The sequence below is a fragment of the Canis lupus genome, chromosome 27 (genome assembly GCF_003254725.2).
Source record: "Canis lupus dingo isolate Sandy chromosome 27, ASM325472v2, whole genome shotgun sequence".
Lineage (NCBI taxonomy): Eukaryota > Metazoa > Chordata > Mammalia > Carnivora > Canidae > Canis > Canis lupus.
In genome coordinates, this window is record NC_064269.1 from 1924906 (window position 1) to 1949481 (window position 24576).

Consider the following 24576-nt stretch of genomic DNA (forward strand, 5'->3'; position numbering starts at 1 on the left):
GCTTGCGGCGGCCCCGCCTCGGGCTCCCCCTCACTCCCGCGCGCTCTCAAAGAAAACTTTTTTTCTTTTTTAAGATTTTATTTATTTATTCATGACAGACACAGAAAGAGGGAGGCAGAGACACAGGCAGAGGGAGAAGCAGGCTCCACGCGGGGAGCCCGACGCGGGACTCGATCTCGTGACCCGGGGTCACGCCCTGGGCCCAAGGCGGCGCTAAACCGCTGCGCCCCCGGGCGTCCCTCTCAAAGAAAAAATTTTTTTTTTCCTCTCAAAAAAATCTTAAAAATCCCCCACGCACAGCGGCAGCCTTGCACAGCAATGCGTGGTGCTGCGCGTGGGCGGTGTGAACCCAGCGAACCACAGGCGAGGGCCCGGGAAGTCGCCTCGGATCGTGGGGCTTTGGGCCCGTGAGGCGGGGGCGTGAGGAGAGAATGGGGACGCAGCTCCCAACCGCGTGCGGCGCAGGGTTTACTCATCAAAACGGCGTTTTGCCAGGTGCCCGCAGAGTGGGAGATGCTGTGCTCCCCGGGAACCTAACGGTCCAGTTGGGGGGAGAAAAACCGTCCACCAACAGCAGGATCCCGGAGGATCCGCTGCTGAAGTTCCCGACGACCAGTGTGACAGAAGAATGTGGGGACAGGGCCTCTTCACCCACGCGGGAGGGGGACGAGGACGGGGCAGCCGGGGGGAGGGGGGGGGGCAGCGGTTTAGCGCCGCCTTCAGCCCAGGGCAGACCCTGGAGACCTGGGATCGAGTCCTGGATCGGGCTCCCTGCGTGGAGCCTGCTTCTCCCTCTGCCTGTGTCTCTGCCTCTCTGTGCGTCTGTCATGAGTAAAAATAAATAAAAATTAAAAAAAAAAGCTCCCGGCGCTCCCAGGATAGCTGAAGGCACGGAGCCGGACCGCCGGCGCTCGGTACTCTCCCACTCCCTGGAGGCTTTGTCCCCACTGAGCGTTTTTTTTTTAAATAATTTTTTTTAAATTTATTTATGATAGTCACACAGTGAGAGAGAGAGAGGCAGAGACACAGGCAGAGGGAGAAGCAGGCTCCATGCACCGGGAGCCCGACGTGGGATTCGATCCCCCATCGGGCTCCAGGATCGCGCCCTGGGCCAAAGGCAGGCGCCAAACCGCTGCGCCACCCAGGGATCCCTCCACTGAGCGTTTTGATCCTGTTCTCCTTCAGCTTTGTCCGCGGCGCCAAGCCGGGCCAGTTTCGCCCTGTGCTTTCGCCTCTTCCCCACAGTCTCAGACTTGAACTCCTGCAAGGTTCTCACCCCTTCCGCCACGCAGTGGGATGAACCCCACGGAACAGGGTTGAAGTATTACAACTTTATTATATTAAGGTTAAGTCAAAGGGAAATGTTTCATATAAAACACAGAAAAATCACTTAAAATATCTAAGAGGATGTGGAACTGTCACGTGGCTCCTGAGGGCGCTGGGGCAGCTCCAGGGGGTCACCGCAGGCAGACGGGCAAGCCGTACGCCACAGGTGCAGCCCCAATAAGATGCTTGAGTCGGGGAGCCTGGCGGGCCTGGTTGACGTAGTACAGAAGCGGGGCTCCTGGGCCTGCCCGCAGCCAGCCCTGCAGCAGAGCCTCCGTGTAGCGGTCAATGTCTCGGTCAGTCACGTCCCAGAGATTACCCAGAAACAGGGGACTGGGAAAAGACAAGGAAGAGCTGCAAAGTGAGGGCCGTAACACGCGGGCAAACGCGACTGCTGATGGTGGGTGAGGAAAGCGGAGTGAGCCAGTGGGAAGTGCCTGGTCCACAGTTCCAGGAGGGTAGAGGAGGGCAAAGGCTTGAGGCCCCCACATGTCAGAGAACTAGAACGCGAGGAGAGTGGGGCATTAGGGTTCAGGCCGGGGAAGGAACCTGGGCTGGGCCCTCAAGACTCACCAGCCGGCCATGATGTACTTGAGCACAATGCCAGCTCCCTCCAGGCTCCCGTGGACAGCCAGGGCCGCGCTGCTGCAGCCGAACAGCAGGGCCACCGCCCGGCAGCTCAGCCGGAGGACGGCCTGTCCGTCCAGGAAGCGGGCCCCAGCCCCGTGCCCTGCGTAGCTAAGGCAGAGGGACGGGAGATGAGTCTGACCCAGCAGTACCCGGCCTCGGCCATGTCTTCAGGGGCGTCCTTTAAGGCCCCATAGCAGGCCACGGTGATACCCCCGCTCCCGTCCCTGCCTTAAGCACTCACATATATAAGTCGTGCTCCGTCAAGGCCGCCTGTATTTGTTCTGGGCTTGGCCTTTCCCCAACCACACCTTTCCAGCCAGCTTCACTGCAGAGAAAAGGTAGGGATTAGAATTGGGGTCAGCGGGCCATTTTGGCGGCTGCTGTTGGTTGGGGTCGTCCCGCATCTAAGGCAGGAAGATGGTGGCCGCAAAGAAGACAAAAAAGTCGCTGGAGTCGATCAACTCTAGGCTCCAACCGGTTATGAAAAGTGGAAAGTACGTGCTGGGGTACAAGCAGACCCTGAAAATGATCAGACACGGCAAAGCGAAACTGGTCATCCTGGCCGACAACTGCCCGGCTTTGAGGAAATCTGAAATAGAATACTACGCCATGTTGGCCAAAACTGGTGTCCATCACTACAGTGGCAGTAATACTGAATTGGGCACAGCGTGTGGGAAATGCTACAGAGTATGCACACTGGCTATCATGGATCCAGGTGATTCTGATATCATTAGAAGCATGCCAGAACAGACGGGTGGAAAGTAAATCACGCAAAAATTTTTCTTTAATAAAACTGGCCAGACCTTGTTTTTTGTTTTTTTTTAAAAAAAAACAAAAAAAAAGAAAAGAAATGGAGTCAGCAGAGGGAATACCAGGAGAAGGTGGGCTGCAATACGTGATTCCGGAGGCGAAAAGGGCATACTGCCCCTCTACGTTGTCTCTACCCGCCCCCAGCCCCTCTCTTACTCTTATCCCACTGACCTGCTAAAATTGGCTCGAAATTGCTCCTCTGTGCTGGACAGGTTATTGTGAGGGTTCAGGACATAGAAGGTATTGCGTGGATCCACCCCTTGGCTTAGCACTGACGAGGCCCCAGACTGAGGAGAAGACACTGGTGGTCAGGACCCTGGTCTGGCTCAACCTTCAGCAAACTCCAAAGCCCTTTCACGAATGAGCCACCGGTCCCTAAGACCCATTCCTGTCTCCCAAGACCTCCCTCGATCAGTCATTCCTCACCCCCTGAACCCCACCTCTTTGATGATGGAGTAACTGAGTAGGAAGCGGAAGGAGGGCAGCCGAGTGACGGACAGCGCCCGGAGGCTGGGCATGCTCTCCCATGGCAGCTTTTGCAGGTCCTGGGCAGAAAGCACACACGGATTACTCTCCCTAGCCAGGATGCATAAGCGTCCAGAGGGGCATGAGGGGGGAGTCGGTACCCACCGCCCACCAGACACCACCCCTCCAGCCCTAGCTCCTTACCTTGTCTAGCACTAAGACAAGGTGCCTGTTGCTTGGTACCGTCTGACCCTGCAGACGTCCTACGGCCTCACTCAGAAGCTCCTGGGCTCGTTCTGGCTGGGCTGGGCACAGCCCATAGGCCAGGGTCTGAATGTCCTCGGGAGCAAGGGTTCTGGCACTATGGAGCATGATCTGCAGGGGAACGTGGTCAGTGAGCGCAACGGCTCCCACCTCCAGTTACGATGGCACGTGGGCAAGAATTCATTTGAGCTCCATCCCCTTCCCTGATGTCTCCACTCACTTTCAGCAGAGTTGGGTCAGGATATTTCCAGCCGCATTCCTGCAGCAACTCTTGTAGGCGGGAGGCCTCCTGTGCAGGGCCAGGGTCGTCACTGGATGGTAGCAACAGTCCCCTCCAGCAGCCCAACACATGCTTCTCCAGGGAAGTGATGAGAGCCTGAATGAGGAAGAACAGATCCTCCAGTCAGAGGAGTGGAGTCTCTTGGCCCCCCGGACGCCAACATTTTGGATATGAGGAAATGGGGTTTCTTTTTTTTTTTTTTTCAGCTTCTTTTTATTTATTTATTTATGTCACACACAGAGAGAGAGGCAGAGACACAGGCAGAGGGAGAAGCAGGCTCCATGCACCGGGAGCCCGACGTGGGATTCGATCCCGGGTCTCCAGGATCACACCCTGGGCCAAAGGCAGGCGCCAAACCGCTGCGCCACCCAGGGATCCCCTGGAAATGGGGTTTCTAACGTGTGTATTTGTCTTGTGTTATTTTCCGCCAGTTAAAAAGGTAAGAACCTAGAGGAGCACCTGGGTGGCTCAGTCGGTTAAGCATCTGACTCTTGATTTCGGCTCAGGTCATGATCTCAGGATCTCCCTGGGTTGGGCTCTGCACTGGGTGTGGAGCCTGCTTGAGATTCCCTCTCTCTCCCGGGGCGCCTGGGTGGTGCAGCTGGTTAAGCATCTGACTCTTGGTTTTGGCTCACGTCAATCTGATCTCAGGGTCTTGAGACGGAGCCCCACATCGGGCTCTACTTAATTAAGATGCTCTCTCTCCCTCTACTCCCCTTCCCCTCTTCTCTCCCCCTCAAAAAAAAAAAAAAAAAAAAAAGGCAAGAAGCTAGAAATGTTTTTCATTTGCTGAGACTTTGAGGACAGATGAGATGATTTATTGCATATCACCACGTTTTGACAAATGCAAACAGGCAGGCAATGAAAGCTAAACCCAGGAAGCTGACACTTGGGCTTATATTCCTTTCCCTGTATATATCTTTTTTTTTTTTTTTTAATTTATTCATGAGAGAGACAGAGAGAGAGGCAGACACACAGGCAGAGGGAGAAGCAGGCTCCCTAAGGGGAGCCTGACGTGGGACTCGATCCCGGGACTCCGGGGTCACGCCCTGAGCTGAAGGCAGACGCTCAACCGCTGAGCCCCCCCAGGCATCCCTCCTTGTATGTGTCTCTAAACGTTCTGGTACCACTGCACCTTCAGGTTTTGGGCTCCTGTTTACAGTCTTTCCCAGGTGACATCATTTTTAAATTTAGGCCTATGTTTCCAGAAAGGACGACTTGAGGTAACTCAGCATTGGCCCTTGACAGAAACACCCCCCCATCCCCTGCCCCGAGAGAGAAGACACTGATACCCCAGGGCCACTCCCAGGGCAGGCCTGACCTGACTCCACCTTGGGGACACACACCTCCATCCTGTGGTCCAGTTCTAGCCGCCCAGTCCACCATTCTCGTTTGTCTGTACAGTTGCTGTTCTCCTTCTGTTCCTTCTGGATGGCGTCGAACTCTTTCAGGGCTGCGCTCAGAGGAAGCTTGGGGAAATGGGATTGTGAGCTTTCTCCTGGTCCTCGGGATCACCGTCTCTCCATCCCCCGGCTACAGAATGTGAGCAGCCGGACCAGCAGCCCACCCCAGCCCAACTCTGCTTGCCGACCCAGGAAACCTACCTTGCTCTGGGCAGTGGGGATCTGCATAGTGACTGGGGGATTGTCTTTTTCCAGCCGGGTCAGCAGCAGGGTGTTGCCCACAGTTCCAGGCTGGAGCGTGGCCAGAGCCAACACACACACAGTCACGCCTGACACACAGAGCATACCCTGGGTCATTTCGGCTCTCACGAGGAATTCCCTTCTCTATGCTCTGCACTCAATTCCTAGCCGTCACTCAAGACAACTCCCAACAACTCCAAGAACTCTTTCCTCGTCACTAGAGTTCAAGGAGCTCTCCCTTGCCCTAACGGCTTCCTGTGGCCACAGTCCACATCTCGTACTACTTTGTGTCCCTCAGAGAAACAGAGGGAGGCATGCAAATCTGCTAACATGTTTTCCATGAGCACAGGGAGACTCTGGACACCTGAACTTAGCCCTGAAGAAAGGCACTGAATGTGCTAGAAACTCAAAACTGAGGTTAAAGGAGGAAAAAAAAAAAAAAAAAACCTTCAGATTTAGGGTATTTGTCTCTGGTGAGAGTAACAAAATGACTAATCAATGAGAAAGTATGAACGTCCTTCCATAAACATCACAGATCTATATTAACGAATGCCTTAAGCTCCTTCACCTAACTCCTTAGTAAGAGGCAGACAGGGACAGAAGAGCCAGCCGAAGCCTGCGGCCATACCCCTGGGGATGAGCGCCAGGCGCTCCTGGAAACTCTCCTTCTCGGGCTCAGGGAATTGACCGGAACCCGAAGCCCCGAAGGAAAAGAGGTGCTGGATGCGGGCCAGGGGGACATCTCTAGGCTTCTCCTCCAGGCTCAGCCTCTGTAGCTCCTCTGCCATTTCGAGTGATCCCCGGTGCTTCTGGGCCTTGCTGCGGGCAACACAAGCACGGGTGACTTCTCCCTCCTCCAAAACCCAAAGCCTCCTTCCTGTCTGCCTCGGCAAGGGCCTCAGGGACTCACCTGAGCTGCCTGTGGAGGTGGGTGAGCAGTTGGTGGCGACAGGTGATGGACACAGACTCGGTGACGAGGCAGGCAGTGGCACAGGGATCCCGGTGCCCCAAGCACAAAGCCAGGATGCGGCAGAGATGAGCATAGAGCCCACTCGGAGGGCAGTGACTCACCCCACGGAAAGCAACGGTCAGCAAGTCACAGATGGAATCCAGGGTGGACACACCTACAGGAAGTTGGAATACTTGCTGTAGAGGAGTCCTGTACCTCTTAGCTGGTTGAACTTTCCACGAAAGTTCCAGCTTTCCAAGGCCCTACCTCCTCTCCCACTTGGATAATAAAAGCTATTGGGATGCCTGGGGGTGGTGCTCAGTGGTTGAGCATCTATCTGCCTTTGGCCCAGGGTGTGACCCCGGGGTCCTGGGATCGAGTCCAGCATCAGGCTTCCCATAGGGAGCCTGCTTCTCCCTCTGCCTGTGTCTCTGCCTCTTTCTGTCTCTCATGAATAAATAAAATCTTAAAATCTTAAAAAAGAAAAGCTATCATTTATGAAGGGCAACATGCCAAGTGGGATGATACGAGACTCACATCAACTCACTCCATCTTCCCAAACCCCATTTTATAGGTAAAGTAAATAGCAGCTCAGAGAGGCGGAGTGACTTGTGCACAGCTAGTGGAGACTGCAGGGATTGAAACCCAGGTTCCAAGGCGACCAGATGTAGATGGGGATCCACAGACAGAACCGTGGACAGACTAGAAGGGCATGAGGATCAAGAGCCCCAGAGGCTTGCCCTCTCCAAGTGACCAGACCGCTGCAGTCAGCGTATTCACCAATGGCTGTAGGGGCTGAGGGGAGCCGGAGCCGAGGACCGAAGTCCTTGTCTCTCTCCTTGTCTGGGCGTGGGATGGGCAGCTCCTCTTTGCTGGAATCACGTCTCAACACCTCACATTCGCCTATGGCCGTGTCAGGTCCTGGAGCGGGTGCCTTCCCATCTGAGGAGAGAACGGGACTTTTTGTATTTCCTTCCTCCTGCCATCCCCTTTGTCCTTTCTAGGATCCAGTCCCAGAGCCAGGAAAAAAGCTTTATTTCTGTATTGTCTTTGGCGCCAGTTCTTTCTTGTGCTTCGGTCCTGGAGTAACCCCCTAAAAATGTACGTGCCTTCTCCCTTCCCCCATTGCCATCGTACCTAAGGTAGAGTCTTCTCCATCAGAGCCCCTAAGGATCTCAAAGCTCAGTTCCATCTGGTCGTCAGTCATTTCCTCCGCGGGGATGGTCCTCATGATCTCAGGGCCCAGCTCTTCACGGTGCCCTGGTGTCACCTTCTTGGCCCTCTGGCTCCTGCCACTGAGGCCAGGGCGCCGGGGGGCACTAGCTGGGGCTGCCACTGAAACAGTCTTCAAGCCCGAGCCCTTCCTGGCCCGGCCCCGGCCCTGGGAAGCAGTGCCCCGTCTCTTGGGCCCCTCTGCAAGCTGTGCCTCAACTGAGACCCGGTCTTCCAAGTCACTGTCATCGCTGAAGTTCACCTGGGATGGGCGGGAAAGACAGAAGGGCCAAGGGCCTCAGTGACAAGACCGCGCCAGCAGGTGGCACTGCGGAGGCGCTATCGCAGAGGCCTTTGGGGCACACGGACACCCACCATGCTTGATCTAGGGCAGGGAGCTGGATCTCGGGCAGGGACTTGGGTGTGCAAGGAGGGAGAGGAGGAGGGAACAGAAGCTGAGGAAGGATGAAAACGGAAAGGAACCAGAGAGTCAAGGAAAGCAGCTTCTGTCTGAAACAAAGGACTGTCCTGTAGAAGATGTAGGATCCTGCAGGCAACAGCAAAGCTAACAGTCCCACTGGGCCCTGGGAAGCTATCCCACGGAGACACCTGCTCTGCAGAATTCTCCAGAACCACCCACCTGACCCCAACACCGGCGAGCCACGGTCCCACCTCACCTTGAGTCGCGTCTGGACCCTCTGTTGTACCCTGGGGGCCTTGGGAACCTCAGGCTTGCTCTTTGTAGAGAGGACTTCCTCAAACACGGTGAAAGGGACACGAGGGCCTGCCTGCCTGGCCTGGCCCCGGGGCTTAGGTGTGCAGGGCAGTCCTCCACCTTCCGGACCTTTCAGAGAGGTGTTACGGAGGGACGGGGTGCAAGAGGCTGCCTGCTGATGCTCTCTTCCAGAATGTTTTTGACTCCGAGGCTTAGACGGCTCTGAGCCTGGGGGCGATTTCACGGACGGGGGCTGCCAGCCCCAGGAGCTTGCAAAAAGTTGGGCCGCGCAACAGTTGAGGGCAGCCAGCTTTGCCAGGGCCCGAACCCAGAGCAGGCTGGCTCGCCAAGGCTCCAGGTGGGGAGCCTGCGCTGCCACAAACCTCAGCGCTGACTGCAGGACCTTCCCCAGGCTCTTGTTTGACGGGCGGCTCAGCCCCTCCAGTGCCAGCTGTGTGTAGGCCTGAGCCAGGATCTCATCCAGAAGCCTCGGGACAGGGGACAGGGGTGCTTTGTGATTCAGGGAAGCCTGCAGAGCTTGGGTGAGGCGCTCGGTGGCTGCAGGGCATCCGTTCAGCACGGCCTGCAGCAGATCCAGACCCTGGGCCTGATGGCCCGTGGCCAGCCGCACCCTCGCGGTGACCAATGCCCAGCGCAGACAGACTGCCGAGAGGACAGGGCTGGCACAGAGGAGGCAGTCACACGTGGGCAGGTGGGTCAGGAAGCCGGCGCTGGGCGGGGTCCTCACCTTCAGGATAGGGGAAGAGTTAGTAGAAGGCACTACGGGGCCAGGCTCCTTGGCCACAGTGGCTACCAGCTCCAGAGCAGGGCCTCTGAGGAAGGGCTCCTCTTCTGGAAGCTCCGGAGGACGGTGTGCCTGGGCCTGCTGCTTGCCCTTCTGCAGGTGCACCTTCTTCACAGAGTCCAGGGGCTGGGCTAGTCCCCCAAAGTCTGGGAAGAGTGGAACCAGAATTACACAACTGGGAGAAGTCATACCAAGGGCTTCCTGAGCCACCCCGAGGCCCAACTCCCTAACATCGGTGTTATTTACTAACTACTTGTACTGGTTACTGTGCAAACATACTAAACGTTAATATGGCTTATTATTTTTTCCAATAAAATCCCATTCCACATGGATTAACAGAGCCCACAAAGCCCCCATCCCTGCAGGTGAGGCGGCTGCGTGGCTCAGGATAGCAGGCTGGTGCCAGGAGGCCCACGTCTCAATCCTGGCTCCCGCCCCCTCGAGGCCCATGATCCTGGCCCCAAACACTGAATTTCTCAACTTCCTCATTTTACAAATGAAAAAAAAAAAATCTATGTGTCTACCTGACTTTCCAGGTTTTTGTGTGGGTCAAATGAAATACCAGAGGTAAAAGTGGTTGGTAAGAAAAAAATGTACTATAAATAAGCGATTTTGTTATTAACTTAAGCCCTCCAAGGATGCTACATTTGTGCTGTCCATGAGGCTACTGAGCACATGAAACGCGGCAAGTGGCTGGGGAAATGAATTTGAAATTTTATTTAAATGAATTGTAAACAGGCAGCAGCGTCTGGCTGGCTAGGCTGGTGGAGCATGCCACTCTTGATCTCAGAGTCGTGAGTTCGAGCCCCACATGCTGGCCATGGAGCCTACTTAAAAATTTTTTTTAGGATCCCTGGGTGGCGCAGTGGTTTAGCGCCTGCCTTTGGCCCAGGGTGCGATCCTGGAGACCCAGGATCGAATCCCACGTCGGGCTCCCTGCATGGAGCCTGCTTCTCCCTCTGCCTCTCTCTCTCTCTCTCTCTGTGGTGACTATCATAAATAAATAAAATTAAAAAAAAAATTTTTTTTAATTAAAAAATAAAATTTAAGAACACCTAGGTGGCTCAGTGGTTGAGCGTTTGGCTTCAGCCCAGGCTGTGATCCCAGGATCCTGGGATAGAGTCCTGCATCGGGCTCCCCGCAGGGAGCCTGCTTCTCCCTCTGCCTGTGTCTCTGCCTCTCCCTGTGTCTCCTAAATGAATAAATAAAATCTTTAAAAAATTTAAATAACCAAAATGTATTAGTGTGGAAAACTAGAGCCAGGAAGGGTTCGTCATGGACAAGCCATCTGAAGGAGGGAGACCAGTGGTCTGACTTTAGGAGGAGGAGCTTCGCCCCAGGGACCAGAGGTCAGTCTCTGATTTCCCAGGCACCACACACTGACCACCGCCCGTGGCACAGCTGCTCACCTGTGCAAGACTCCAGCAAGAACAGAACCTGCTGCAGGTCCGACTGGCAGAGGTCGAGGTCGTTGCGTGCCAGCTCCAGCTCCGCCTTCAGCACCAGGAACAGGGCGCACCTGGGAGAGGAGGTGACAACCCACCCTCGCAAGCCTGTTTGCCGGGTCTGCCTCTCGGCCCCTCTCACAGGCGGAGCCACGGCGGTCTCCTGCCTCTGAAAGGCCTTTCCTGCCTCCAGCTGACTTCATGGCTCCCTGGGAGAAAAACCCTCTATGCTGCTTTGTCATCCCAAGTCATCCTTGCTCATGAGGACAGGATTTCTCAAATGGCAATCCGCAAAAAAAGAAGAAAAAAAGTCTGTGGCAAAGAGATTTAGGGAAACACGGTATGTTCGCCATCTCCCTTCTGGAGTTACTGCGCGGATTAGCCTGTTTAAGGATGTGAAAAGTCCTACGGGATGTGAACATGTACAGGCCCCACTCCCTTAGCCACGGAACACGTTCTCCCAGCCCGTCCAGGACGTGCTCGTCTGTGGGAGAGGGTGGGCACCCGGGTCCAGCGTGTGGGCACCCGGGTTCTGGCCTCAGCCTCCCGCCCTGTACTCACTGGCGTGGCATCTGCAGCTTCGTCGTGAGTTTCAGGGCCTCCAAGCAAAAGGCCTTGGCTTCGCTCACGCTGCCCAGCTGGCCCAGGCGGGAGACCAGCGTCTCTGAGCAGCTCAGCACCTCGGTCAGAACCTGCCACTTCTGAACCAGATTTTCCCCTGTAGCGAAGGAGAGACGGGCCCACTGTCACTGGGCTGCAGCCCGGCTCCTGACGGCCGCTCGCACCCTCAGGCCCCGGCTCCCTGCCTCAGGCTCACCGGAGTCCAGGAACGGGGTCTCCACAGCTGCCTTCTGCGTCGAGAGCACGTCGCTGCCCATAAGCAGGAGGATGATGCTTCGGAGGAGCTTATGCGAGTCGATGAGTGCGATCTCGGGTGTCTGCCAGCCTGTGCGGGACAGGGACAGGAGATGCGGCAGCCACGACTGCTACCACCTGCTAAGGCTCGCGGCCGCTCCTCCTGTGCCCAGAGCCCTTTCCCTCTGGCCGCACGGGGCCTCAGGTCCCCCGTCAGAAGAGCATTCTAGCCAAGAGATGCTCACACGCCGCCCCGGGCCTACACTGGCCCCGGCTGTGTGGACAAAGGCTCGGGACGAGCCTGGAGAGACTAACCACGCGATCTGACCACGAAGGCCCAGGCCAGCGCCCACCCTGCCTCGTCACCTTGGGTGCAGAGCTGCTCCCGCAGGGGGGCCGGCAGGCTGTGTGACGAGAGGCTGAGGTAGCAGGCCACCAGCTGCAGGGCCTGGACACGCAGCAGATACCAGGCCTTGGACGGCCGCTGGAGGGCGGGGTCCCGCAGCACGGACAGCAGCAGAGCGGCGCCCTCGGGCACCTGGGGGGCGGGAGGGAGCAAAGTGCCATCAGCCACGGAGAGCCTGGGACGCCCCGGGGACCCTCCGGCCTGGGCCTCGCTTTCGAGAACGATAACGACCGCGGAGAAGACTAGTCTGACGGGGCTCGTGCGGTCAGCCAGTCCCACCGCGGGGTCCTGGGGAGCCTCGGGGCTTCCACACCCCACCTGATTCCCACCCTAGGCTCCAGCGCCTGCCCAAGACCGCGGTCATCCCAGTTTCTAGTCATGGGGCCAGACGGTGCGACTGAGGAAACCGGGAGAGAAGGGGCAGGCGACGCGTCTCCTAGAGGAGCGCGGGGGACACTCCATGGCAGGGGTGGGGTGCCAAGGCTGGGAAACAGCGGCCTCTCAGGGTCAGGGGTCCTCGCCGAGCTCCAGGGCAATCTCAGAAGCCGTACAAGAATCACGAAAACCCTGGAACCCTCCCATTACCTGGGAACGCTGGGGATTGAGAAAGTGAGATATACCTTCTGGTGAACACAGTAGAGGTGACTTCGAAGCAGGTCACAGGTCAGCGAAAGGAGCAAGTACGTGTCAGTGGTGTGATCCAGAAGCTTCAGGCTGGCGTCTGCCTTTTCCAGGTGCAGCTAAGGAATAACCGCGGGGTGTGTGAGCACGCTGGCGAGGAGAGGCCGCCGGACTTCACATTTAAGTGGAGTAAAGCACTTGCAAGTGAGATGCAGACACATACAACCGAATAGGATTTCAAATATTATAACCTATACGAGAGTTATTCATTCACTCGCTAAAACGTTCAGTTAGCATTTTCCCGTTAACCCCTACGCTAGAAACACAAGCTGAGGAAGAAGCAAGCAGGAGGGATCCCTGGGGGGCTCAGCAGTTGAGCGTCTGCCTTGGGCTCAGGGCGTGATCCTGGGGTCCCGGGATCAAATCCTGCGTCGGGCTCCCTGCATGGAGCCTGCTTCTCCCTCTGCCTGTGTCTTTTTTTTTTTTTTATCTGCCTGTGTTTCTGCCTCTCTCTTTCTCTCTGTGTCTCATGAATAAATAAATAATATCTTTAAAAAAAAAAAAAAAAAAAGGAAGCAAGAAGCAGGACCTAGGGTGCCTGGCTGGCTCAGTCAGGGGAGTGTGGGACTCCTGATCTGTGGCTTATGAGTTCCAGCCCCACACTGGGTGTGGAGATTACTTTAAAATATTAAAGGGGCACCTGGGTGGCTCAGTCAATTAAGCGTCTTGATTTTGGCTCAGGTCATGATCTCAAGGTCTTGAGATCGAGCCCCACATTGGGCTCCACACTGGGTTTGGAGCCTGCTTAAGATTCTATTCTATTCTCTCCCTCTGTCCCTCCTCCCACCCAAAAAATATATATTTAAAAAAATATATATATATATATTTTTTTTAATTAAGAAAAAAAGCAAGACTTTCCATCCAATAGCTTGCAGTGCCATGGGATGCAGGCACACTGTGTGATCAAGATACGTGGGGACCCAGGGAAAGTAGAGGATTTTGCCCTTGAAGAAGACGATGTATAAAGTACTTCATGAAGGAAGGGCGATCGAGCTAGGCCTTGAAAAGAAAGTAGAAGTCGGCTGGATGAACAATGAGGGTGGGGAGGTGCATTCAGGGTGGAGGAGCTGACACAACCACAGAGGGAGGCACATACAAGGTTGTACAGTAACTGGTGCGGATGGACGTCCGTCCCACGGGGGGTGGGGGAGCAAGGGAAAGTGAGCCAGGTGTGCAACACCGAGCAAAGAGTGTAGACAGCATCCTTCAGGTAATGAAGAAACCAATGAAATCCCATCAGCAGGAAGAAAGACAAGACCAGATCTGTGCCTAAGAAGATCATGTCAGCAGCAGTTAGAAGACCAAGTGCAGGAGGGAGAAGCTGGGGGCAGGGAGCCCAGCTAGGTGGTGGCAGCACAGTCCTACACGAGCAGAGAGCGACCAGGGCAAGCGGCGGGGAAATACAGGATTAGCGGCCTATTCCTGGGGCAGGATCTGTAAGACTTAGTGAACAATGCTTTGGCGGTGAGAAGGAAAGACACTTCCTCTTCCCACAGCTGCCTCCCAACCACTCCACGCTTTACGATCTTCCAGCAGGAAGTGGTGGTCGAAGGCAGGGAAGATGGCCCTTCAGTATCTTATCTTCTCAGGGAAAAAATGGGTTCCTAAAGCTGGATCCCGCCTGCAGCTCCAGGCTTGGCTGGCTGGGTGCTCACCTGGGCATAGCTGGGACAGCCGAGCGTCAGGAGCAGCTGGGTAGTGTGGCAGGAGGAGCCAGCTGCCTTTGCGTGATCTTCCAACCTCTGGGAGACGATCCGAACAAGCTGGAGGACCTCCAGGGCCTGCAGGGGCTGGTCGGCCAGAAGTGGGAAGTTTACCTGGTTCCTGCTCAAACCTCCATGTTTACCCTCAGCTCCCCAACCCTTTGAGACCTTGATCCAACCTCAGAGCCTGGATGGAGTGTGGCTACACACATAGTAACCCTCCGCCACCCTCAAGGAGCCTGAGATGAGAGCTTACCACCAATTACCCTCCTGTTTGAAAGCTTAGGTGCCAGTCAGCATCAACAGCTGGGATTTACTGAGAGCTTATTATGGACCAGAACCGTGCTAAGAGGTTTCCATGACGGTGGGGGCATGGGCAACATCGGAGAAGGGGATCCAGACGCACAAACTTCCAGTTATAAAATAGATTTAAGTCACAGGGATGGGACGCCTGGGTGGGTCAGCGGTTGAACGTCTGCCTTTGGCTCAGGTCAAGATCCCAGGTCCGGGGATTGAGCCTCACATTGGGCTCTCCGCGTGGAGCCTGCTTCTCCCTCTGCCTGTGTCTCTGCCTCTCTCTCTCTCTGTCTCTCATGAATAAATAAAATCTTTTTTTTTAATATTTTATTTATTTAATCATGAGAGACACACACAGAGAGAGGGGCAGAGGAAGAAGCAGGCTCCATGCTGGGAGCCTGATGTAGGACTTGATCCTGGGACTCCAGGATCACACCCTGGACCAAAGGCAGGTGCTAAACCACTGAACCACCCAGGCGTCCCAAATAAAATCTTTAAAAAAAAAAAAAGTCACAGGGATGAAAAGTACGGCATAGGGAATATAGTTAATAATATTGTGATAATGTTGCATGGTGACCACACCCATGGTGTTGAGCACTGAGTAATATATGAAATTGCCAAATCACTATGTTGTACACCTGAAAAGAATATAATGTATGTCATTTATATTTCAATTAAAAAAAATTTGAAGGAGTAACTGGCTGGCTCAGTTGGAAGAACATGGGGCTCTTGATCTTGACTTGAGGTCATGAGCTGGAGCCCCACGTTGGGTGTGGAGAGTGCTTAAAAAAAAAAAAAAAAACTTGAAATGAAACTTCAAAAGTCTCATAATAGGGATGCCTGAGTGGCTGGGCAGTTGAGCGTCTGAGGGTGTGATCCTGGAGACCTGGGATCGCGTCCCACATCCGGCCCCCTGCAGGGAGCCTGCTTCTCCCTCTGCCTGTGTCTCTGCCTCTCTCTGTCTCTCATGAATAAATAAAATCTTAAAAAAAAAAAGTCTCATAATAAAAATATCAGATTGTCAAAAAAAAAAAAAAAAAAAAGAGGTTCATGTGCATCAACCCACTCAATCTTCACAATGCCTCTAACCTAACCTGAACTGTATAGAGGACTATAGCCTAAAAGATTACGAATGACATGAGTTCAGCAACTTGTCCAAGTTCACAGCACAGGTGTGGGGTAAAGCCAAGACTCGGGTCCAGGGCTGAGGCAGCTTCCCACAGTCCTCAAGCTAGAAATATGGCCTGATAATGGCCACAGTAACAAAGGTCCTTGACGTGCAATGTTCTTTTTTTGGAGGTTCCGAATGTGGCGTCCAGGGAAGAGCTTCAGGGAGTCTGTGAAACGGCCTGACACTGCATGTAAAAGTGTAACACTGGGCCTCTAAGTATCTCTGTATGTTTGAGTACAGGGGCCTCAAACTATCTAAGCATTAATAAAGTTATTGCTGACATTTGAATATTGCACTTAGGCACAACATGGGTTATCTCGCTGAGTGCTGACGACACGGTCCTCGCAGGTACTATTGTACTATTCCTGTCCTCATTTTAGAGAGATAAGGACTCTGGGCTTAGGAAGTTAAGTCACGTGCCAAGGCGAGTTACTCATAAAGGATGGAGCTTGGATTTCAACTCAGGGAGGCTGGTGGGAGAGCCCAATTGGGTTACATGGTTTCTCAGCAGCTACCAGGCCAAAGAAGGAGAAAGAAAGAGCTGGGCTTCTAGGCCGTATTAGCACCCTGCCCCGTTACCTTTGCCGCCAGCTGATAGAGGGCTGCTAGGGTCTGCAGAGAGGCCAGTGTCTGCTGGAGACAACGGACAGCAGGCGCCTGTGCCTTCGTAAGCACCTCCTTCCACAGGGCCAGGGCTTGGTCCAGGCATTTGGACTGAGCTAGGAGTCAGAAGACAGAGACCAGCCATTCTCTCAGAGTGGGCTAGCTGGGGAGAGCGCAGCCTTCTTCCTCTGCCCTCTGTGCCCACCCCCAACCCTCCGGGCCCACCTCTCCCCTCCCCAGGGTCCCCATTTTGCTCGCAGGAAGCCACAGAGGAGCCCGTATCCCACCACACCACATTCACAGCCCTCACCAGCATCTGCAGCGAGGTTGAAGGCGATGTTACTGTACAGGAAGCGGTCTTCCTGCAGTTTATCTTCATAGTTCAGGTCATTGACTTCAAATTCCTCCAGGTTATTAGGGGCCTGGGCTCTCCGATCCCGCTCGATACCCTGGATGGGGAGATTACGATGAAAAACAGGGCTGGCACCAGCTTACCGTGGCCCTGGGGAGAACAGGCCCTGTACCCAGTTCTGTGCAGAGCCACACTTGCCTCCTGCATCTTGGCCTCCAGAGTGCAGATGTAGAGCCACAGCAGGGCCTGTGCTTTATCATCTAGAAGCTGATCCTGGGCCTGGGTCTCGGGCCTCACAGACTCTAGAAGCTGCAGGGCTTCCTGGATAGCATCCAGGGCAGAGCTGTAGGGAGAGGGGGCACTGAAGCCAGGGCCCACGACACGTACCTGCCACAGCATCCTGGGAAGGGCCTTCTGCAGAACAGCCGGCCCCACCCTGTGAATGAGCTCCTGTGGCCACAGGAGTGACCACAGCAGATGCTCAGGGACACGGAGAGGGCAACAGCCATTGAAGAGGGCAAGAGGACCTAGGGCAAGAAGCAAGGGTGGCATCCCCAGCCATGCCTCCTCACCAGTTGGTCTGCTGGGCAAAGTCGTGGTAGCAGAGCACCTGAGCCAGTTCCACCAGGTGGGTGGCTCGAGCCCAGGCCCCAGCCGGTGTCTCCTCAGGGCTCAGTTCCAACAGGTCACAGATGACGTTGAACCGCTCCTGCCCCGTGTCCGCTCGCACAGCCTTATAGGCCTGCAGCTCTTCCCTCAGCAGGAAGACCAGGGTCTCCGGGTCCCAGGCACTCAGGCTGTCTCGCAGGGTCCTGAGAGAAGGCAGGCCCAGCCCCAGGTCAGGGAGCCCGCGAACCATGAAGCCTGCGCCCCGTGCCAAGGAGTCCCAGCCTTGGGTTGCTGTGAGCTTGCAAAGTTTCCAGTCATGGAAGCAAGAGCACTGCCTGTGGCCCCTGTTCCCCCCCAGCACCCAGCACAGCAGCTGGCAAACAGTAGGCGCTTGACGAATAACAGTGAATATCAGTGCCTTTGCCAGACGGAAGGATGAACAGGACTGTGAATCCCAAATGCCAGCCCGAGCCAGCGAGCAAACAGGGTTGTCCCTCTCCCCGCCTCACCTCAGCTGTAGCTCCTTGTCTCCTGCTCTGGCTGCATCCATCTTGACCCGAACCCAGAAGGTGACTGGCTCAGCCATGTGCTGGGGGCCAGCAGGGCCGCAGGGCCGCCAGCCACAAAGTCACCATCGTGCAGCCCTCGGCCTGCTTACCCAGTTTCTTCAAACTCTCTCCGTGCAGCCGGAAGCATCTGTGCAACTGACCGGAGAAAACAGACCAAACTGCAAGGAGGAACCAATGAGGCTGCAACAATGGGTGGGCGGGCAGGGGCCTGCACAGGGGCCACCACAAGGCGGGCCTCCGCCCCAAGCCACCCCAAGCCAGTCGAGGCAGAAGAGGCCTTCCACTAAATACCCCAGGGCTGCAACCTGAGGCTTCAAGCCCAGCCCATCCCCATACTTATGTTCATGCCCCTGAACACCTGCTCCTCCTCCTGCAACCCCTCTCCCCAGGTCGGCGCCTTCTCCTCAGTCGGAAATGCCAGGCCCTCCTGGACTGTTCTCCCTTCCTCACAGCCCCTCACTCGCCAGATTAATCCTGGAATCCTCACACCACCTCTCTCCCGCCGAGGCCACTAGAGCGGTGCAGGTGCCCAGTGTTGTCCTTGCACCCCGTTCATTCGCCCCCACAATGCCAGAGAAACCCCAAATGCCAATCCGATATCACGCCTTCCCTTGAATCCTTGAGCACCTCATCGACCTCACTCACGATGAAACCCCAGGCCCTCCACCACCCATCGCGCCTGCCAATCTAGCCAACCCGTCCCTTCACAGGTATCCTGGGGGTGGCTGTCACTCTGGTTACTTAAAGGACCTCCTAGGGGAACTTTGAAGATATCCAGATGCCTGGGTTCTAGCACCAGAGATTCTGCTGCAATCAGCTTGAGGCTAATTCAGGTGATTCTCATGTGCAACCACCCAGGTTGAGAACCACCAACTTGGGACATGGTTTAATATAAAAAGTGAGACAATTAAAAAAACATTAGAAACAGTACAAGTGAGGCATGGAACACACTGCCCCCCAGTACTGGTGCCAACACATGGCTCCTAACACCCTACTCCAAGGCTGAGCTCTGGCCGGGCTCTTTCATGCTGCTCAGGACACCCACAGAACCTCCCTTCCTGCCCTCCTACCTTCTCAGGAGGCAACTCAGGATAGGTGCCCAGCTTCGCCAAGCCCAGGTGCTGACAGAGGGGCTCAGAGATGGCACAGGCCTCGGCGTACAGCTTGTGACTATAGAAGCTGTAGGCCAAGTTACTGGTGTAGGAGGCTGCAGGTGAGAGAGCAGTTGTCAGGAGGACACTTCCCCCTGCTCCTCCTGTTGGAGAGGCGGTAGGGGGCAGCTCAACCTTGGTGGGCTCAGCAGCCACCAGGTCAGACAGGAACCCCTACTGCTGGGGGGCAGCTCTCCCCTTCCTGCTGCAAGTCACTCCATGACCTCATTCCAGTAAAGCAAACCCACACCTGCCAGCCCCTCGGCCTGTGTCTTTAAGAGCTGAGTCCTCATTCCCACATAGGGTTCATCTCACCTCGCAGGCCAATTTTTGTTTTCATCTTGCTCTAAAGGGCAGCATTTTTGGGGACACACGCTGGCCTGTCCCTTACCTCCTTCTGCCCTCACTCCTCGGAAGCCACACTAGTAGTCTCCTTACTATTCCTTGAACACACCAGACCAGTTCCTGCTCAGGGCTTTGGCCTGACATCCTCCAGGGATGGTGTCCTTTTCCGGGTGTCTACATGGTCAACTTCATCCCAACCTCCAAGTTTTGCTCATGTCACCCTCTCAATGCGGCCTACGCTGACCACCCTACCTTAAACAGGAACTTGCCCCTTCATCCACCCTGAACTCCTAACGCCCGTTCTTATCCTGCTCTACTATTCCTTTCCTGCCATATCTGATCACTTGCTAACATATTGATAATTATTCTATTGCTTATCATCATTCTCCCCAACTGGAATGTGGCTCCGTGAAGGCAGGGACCTTTTGTTTGCTGATATACCCAAGTACTCAGGACAGTGCTTAGCACATGGTAGGTACTCAATAGGTATTTGTTGGATGAATAAAATTTTCCTAAATTTTAGTTTATACAGCTTCCTGGCTATTAACGTAGATGGTTGGGGAAAAATTCAGTCTTCGATATTCTGGGAAGAATTCTCATGCTAGTAATTTTTGTGACTCCTGATCATATTTTCATCTCAATGGGAAGGTTCAACCACTGACTATATGAATATGAAAAGTTCTCCGAAACCTTCCAATGATTGAACTCATTGGGTTTGTAGAATTTAAACTAATGAGCCACGCTTTTTATAAAATGAGGGGGAAATGTATTATAAAATATTAAAATAGACAAAACCAATCTATGCTGTAGGGAGAATGGTTGCTGTTGAGGTGGGGGGAGATCTCAAAAAGTGAGGCAGAAGGACGGATTTCCTAGGGTCTAAGTCATGCTCTTACTTGACCTAGATGTTGGTTACAAAGTATGTTCACTTTGTAAAAAAAATCCATCAAGCCATACATTTATGATCTTAGCACTTTTCTGTCTGTTCATGTCAACTAAAAGTGTGGGGAGAAGTACATATGCTTGGCTTATATATACACAGTCTATCTCTAGTAGAACCATACCTAAAAAATGGTTAATAATTGCCTCTGCAGAGGGGAACCTGTTGACTAGGACTATGAGTGGGAGGGTGACTTTGGATTTTGAGTCCTTTTGTGCAGTTTGATTTTTAAAGCATTTTCACGTTTGTTTTTTAAGTTATAAATGTTCTTTAAAACTTAAACACAGGGCAGCCCTGGTGGCTCAGCGGTTTAGTGCTGCCTTCAGCCCAGGGTGTGATCCTGGAGATCCGGGATCCAGTCCCACGTCGGGCCCCTTGCATGGAGCCTGCTTCTCCCTCTGCCTGTGTCCCTGCCTCTCTCTCTGTGTCTCTCATGAATAAATAAATAAAATCTTTAAACAAAAAAAACCAAACTTAAACATATAAGGGGCACCTGGGTGCCTCAATGGGTTAAGCGTCTGCCTTTGGCTCTGGTTATGATCCCAGGGTCTTGGGATCCCTGCATTGGGCTCCTTGCTCAGTGGGGAGTCTGCTCCTCCCTCTCCTTTTGCCCTATCTCTGCTTCCTGCTGGTGCTCTCTCTCGCAGATAAATAAAATCTTGAAAAAAAATTTAAACATCTAGAAAGGTCATAAAGTCACATATCAAGTATAAACCTTTTTTCTTTCCTTCTTTTTCTTTCTTTCTTTCTTTCTTTCTTTCTTTCTTTCTCTCTCTCTCTTTCTTTCTATCTCTTTCTTTCTTTCTTTCTTTCTCTCTTTCCTTCCTTCCTTCCTTCCTTCCTTCCTCTTTTTGTCTCTTTCTTTCTTTCTTTTTAAAGATTTCATTTGGGCAGCCCGGGTGTCTCAGCGGTTTACAGCCACCTTCAGCCCAGGGCGTGATCCTGGAGACCTGGGATCAAGTCCCATGTCAGGCTCCCTGCATGGAGCCTGTTCCTCCCTCTGCCTATGTCTATGCCTCTCTCTCTCTCACTGTGTCTCTCATGAAAAATAAATAAAAATTTTTTAAAATGTCATGCTTAAAATCAAAATAAAAAAAATAAAGATTTCATTTATTTATTCATGAGAGACACAGAGAGAGGCAGAGACACAGGAAGAGGGAGAAGCAGGCTCCATGCAGGGAGCCCGACATGGGACTCACCCCGGGACTCCAGGATCAGGCCCTGGGCCAAAAGCAGGCGCTAAACTGCTGAGCTACCCAGGGATCCCTGGGTACAAACCTTTTCATGAAAGCAACACCAAATCATATTACAAAGTCAATGGGGAAAACCTTGTATCTGCTATTATAAGTTAACCTCATTACTTCTCTACTGCTGTTAAATGTAGGGTCACTCGGACTTCTAATCATTTTTTTCCACTGCCTCCTCAAGCCACAAGGAGCCCCCTCGGTAGTCAGAACCATCCAGCAAATGCTATTTGTCTACCTAGTGAGCGACGAGCCTCCCCCGCGCATCTGGGCCCCAGGACACTAACCAGTCATGCCCAGGTAGTCAGTCAGCTCTTGGCCTGACAGGCTCTGTAAGACCTCCAGCATCCAGGCCACAGTAGATTTGCAACTTTCCACTAGCTGGGCCAGGTCAGCCACTTGAGCTACCTGAAGAAGTAACAAGGGCTTGAGGGTGAGAGGTGACATCAACCCCACCCCGAAGCCAAAGCCAAAGCCACCCCAAAGCTCTACAAGGGCAGCTGAGCAACCCCGGGCCCCAGGACCCGTGCAGGTTTTTTGACTCCCAGACTGTACCTGACAGCCTTGCGCAAAGTCATAAACCACTACAGTGTAGAGATGAAGTCCCTGAAACTGCATCTGGATTAAAGACTGCCGCTGCTTGGAGGAGTCCCCACCGACCTGAGGAAGGAAAGGGTTGGTTTGAGGGGCAGAGACAAAGCATGAGCTCCAAGCTGAAGACCGGCCCAGAGTCCTGGAAAGCTGACTCGGCCCAGAAAAATAGGAAGAACATTAGAAGGGACGCCTGGGGGGCTCAGTGGTTGAGCGTCTGCCTTTGGCTCAGGGCATGACCCCCGGGTCCTGGGATCGAGTCCCATATCAGATTCTCTGCATGGAGCCTGCTTCTCCCTCTGCGTGTCTCTCATGAATACATAAATAATATCTTTGTTTTAATTTATTTAAATAAAGGACATTAGGAGAGCCCATTGCCTTCTCAGGGTAGACTAGGCTACTGGCCTGCAGGCTAGGCATATCCAGAGAATGGCTTACCAAGGAGGGAGCCAAGGCGTTCAGATCTTACCAAAGACCCTAGCCTGACAGTCTACAGAACCACATTCCCAACCCACCTCAAGGGTCTTTAACTTACACTGTCCTGCAGCTGCCGGATGAGAGAATAGTAGCCCCTGAGAAAAGCAAAGAGGCCCAGAACAGCATCAGGTCCATAGCGCCTCTTGATGCCTCGCTCCAGGGCTGAGAGGAAGAACTGGCAGCTGTCACACAATGCCCGCAGAGGTGGGTGATGGGGCCTCCACGCTGTTGTTCAGGATAGTTGATGCCGTGATCAGAAGCTTGGCCAGAGCCTGAGGTTCTCCCTCCCCGGTCTGTAGCAGTTCAACCACAAGCTGGCATAACTGGAGGCTGGGGGCCAAATCGGTGTCCCTTAGGTATTCGTGGGCCTTCTCCACTACCCTGGTAGCCTTGGCATGGTGGCAGCTCCAGCAGAGGCGACGGCAGTGTTCCAGGGTGAGTTCCAAGAGACAGAGGGCCCTCTGGGGAGAGAGAGGACCAGGAGGACCCCCTCCCTCACCCACCAAGGCTTTGATCACATGCCTGGAGAGCAGGTCATCTAGGAAATCAGCATCTGCTTCATTCAGATCATGCCCAGTGGCATCAAATAGCTGATGGGCAACTGCCACTCGATAGGCTGTTGGAGAAGCAAAGTAGGGAACCTCACAAGGGGTACTTTCATCCTCCAAGAGCACCAGAAAACTCAAGGCCTTCAGCCGAGCCGAGAATGCAGCCCGCTGATCCTCCAGGCCTTCTGCCGCCTTCCAAAGCAGAGAAAAGCTGCCGCGGGCCACAGCCTCATAGTCCTGGGGAGCAGCTTGGCGAGAGCACTGCACCAAACAGGCATGGAGGGGCTGCGCGAATCGAAGTGTGGCCTCTGGGATTCCCTGTGTGGCAATGTTCCGAAGAAAGATGAAGAGAATTCGTTCCAGGTAGAGGGGTGAGCGCTGGGGGGTGAACACCACGTAGCCATCGCAAGCCAGCTCTGCCAGGTCCAGCAGACTCTCCAGGTGCCTAGGGCAAGCCAGCCTGGCTGTCAGCTGCTGGTTGCAAGCCCTCAAGATGGCATCACATGCTCGTCTCCTCTCGGCATCAGATCGGCAGCTGGGTGAACCAGCTGGAAGCTTGGACAGGAACTCCTAAGAGGAGAGGAACGTGTGATTGGGATATCGAGGTAGGGAAAGAGAACTAGCCATGGGGTTGCTCAGGAGGGGATCTCCGATTAACCTGTTTCTTAAGACAAAAACAAAACAGCTCATCTTGAAAAGCCAGGTGTACCCAGAACCAGAAAGCAGCCCTACCTTCAAGTCAGGCAGCAATTCTTCAGCCTCCTTTGGGTTGCTTAGCAAGGTCCCGAAGTCGATTCCTTTGAAGCTTCTCATGGCGTGGGAGGGCTAGGGGAAAGGAGAAGGATTAGAGGAGGCGGAGAAGATTCAGAATGGAGCTAAAGGAAGGCCAGGAGAAGGGCGTGAAGGCTGCGGAAGGCGGGGGAAGGCAAAGAATCCCATCAGAAATCCTGTCTGAGGGGCGCCTGACTGTGAGAGTTGGTGGAACATGATTCTTGATCTGCGGGTCGTGAGTTCGAGCCCCACGATAGGTGTAGAGTTTACCTTTTGAAAAAAAAAAAAAAAAAAGGAAAGAAATCCCATCGTGGGGAAAAGCCCATGCCAGGACAGTGGGCTCCGCTATAAACCGACGCTTCCGCTTTCCTCCTCGGGTGGCTCCCGAGCCTCCCGCCGCAGCCCATCACCCCAAGCCCCATGCCCGAGGCCTGCACCGAGCTCCGCGCCCGCCGGGACGCCCCGAGGTCCACCCGACCTTCCCCCGCGGGGCCGCCCCGCCTCTCCCTCCAGCCAGCTCCGCGGACCCCACCTCACCGGGGCGCGAACACACGCCCACGAGTAGCTCCAGGCCTCACTGCCCCACAGGTCGCCTCCTTCCCAGGCCCAGGACTCGCTCGCCGGGGCGAGCGCTCAGCAAGAATCCCAGGACGCAACCTTCGTTTTCCGCGCCAGCCCCTCCTTTCAAATATCCCCACTGACCAATCAGCGAGAGGCTT

The 24576-nt window shown here is 54.3% G+C and overlaps 2 protein-coding genes across 2 annotated transcripts; one reads left to right on the forward strand and one right to left on the reverse strand.

The window, feature by feature from the left end:
- Positions 1 to 1316: 1316 nt before the first annotated feature.
- On the reverse strand, positions 1317 to 24548 carry ESPL1 (extra spindle pole bodies like 1, separase). The gene is given in 33 exon segments (XM_035707319.2): positions 1317 to 1659; positions 1900 to 2064; positions 2198 to 2281; positions 2938 to 3053; positions 3207 to 3311; positions 3436 to 3606; positions 3716 to 3871; positions 5122 to 5244; positions 5380 to 5507; positions 6047 to 6237; positions 6329 to 6542; positions 7148 to 7309; positions 7505 to 7841; positions 8257 to 9245; positions 10509 to 10618; positions 11106 to 11262; positions 11362 to 11490; positions 11766 to 11937; positions 12426 to 12545; positions 14142 to 14276; positions 16237 to 16376; positions 16571 to 16709; positions 16811 to 16955; positions 17185 to 17424; positions 17731 to 17819; positions 17821 to 17925; positions 18861 to 18997; positions 21758 to 21878; positions 22026 to 22130; positions 22597 to 22746; positions 22748 to 23656; positions 23819 to 23911; positions 24390 to 24548. Coding segments are annotated over 32 exon segments (6327 nt in total). The 5' UTR covers positions 23900 to 23911; positions 24390 to 24548; the 3' UTR covers positions 1317 to 1457.
- Positions 2286 to 2736, forward strand: LOC112667191 (60S ribosomal protein L30-like). The gene has a single exon (XM_025458774.3). The coding sequence runs from the start codon at positions 2374 to 2376 to the stop codon at positions 2719 to 2721; it is 348 nt and encodes a 115-aa protein (XP_025314559.1). The 5' UTR covers positions 2286 to 2373; the 3' UTR covers positions 2722 to 2736.
- Positions 24549 to 24576: the final 28 nt, after the last annotated feature.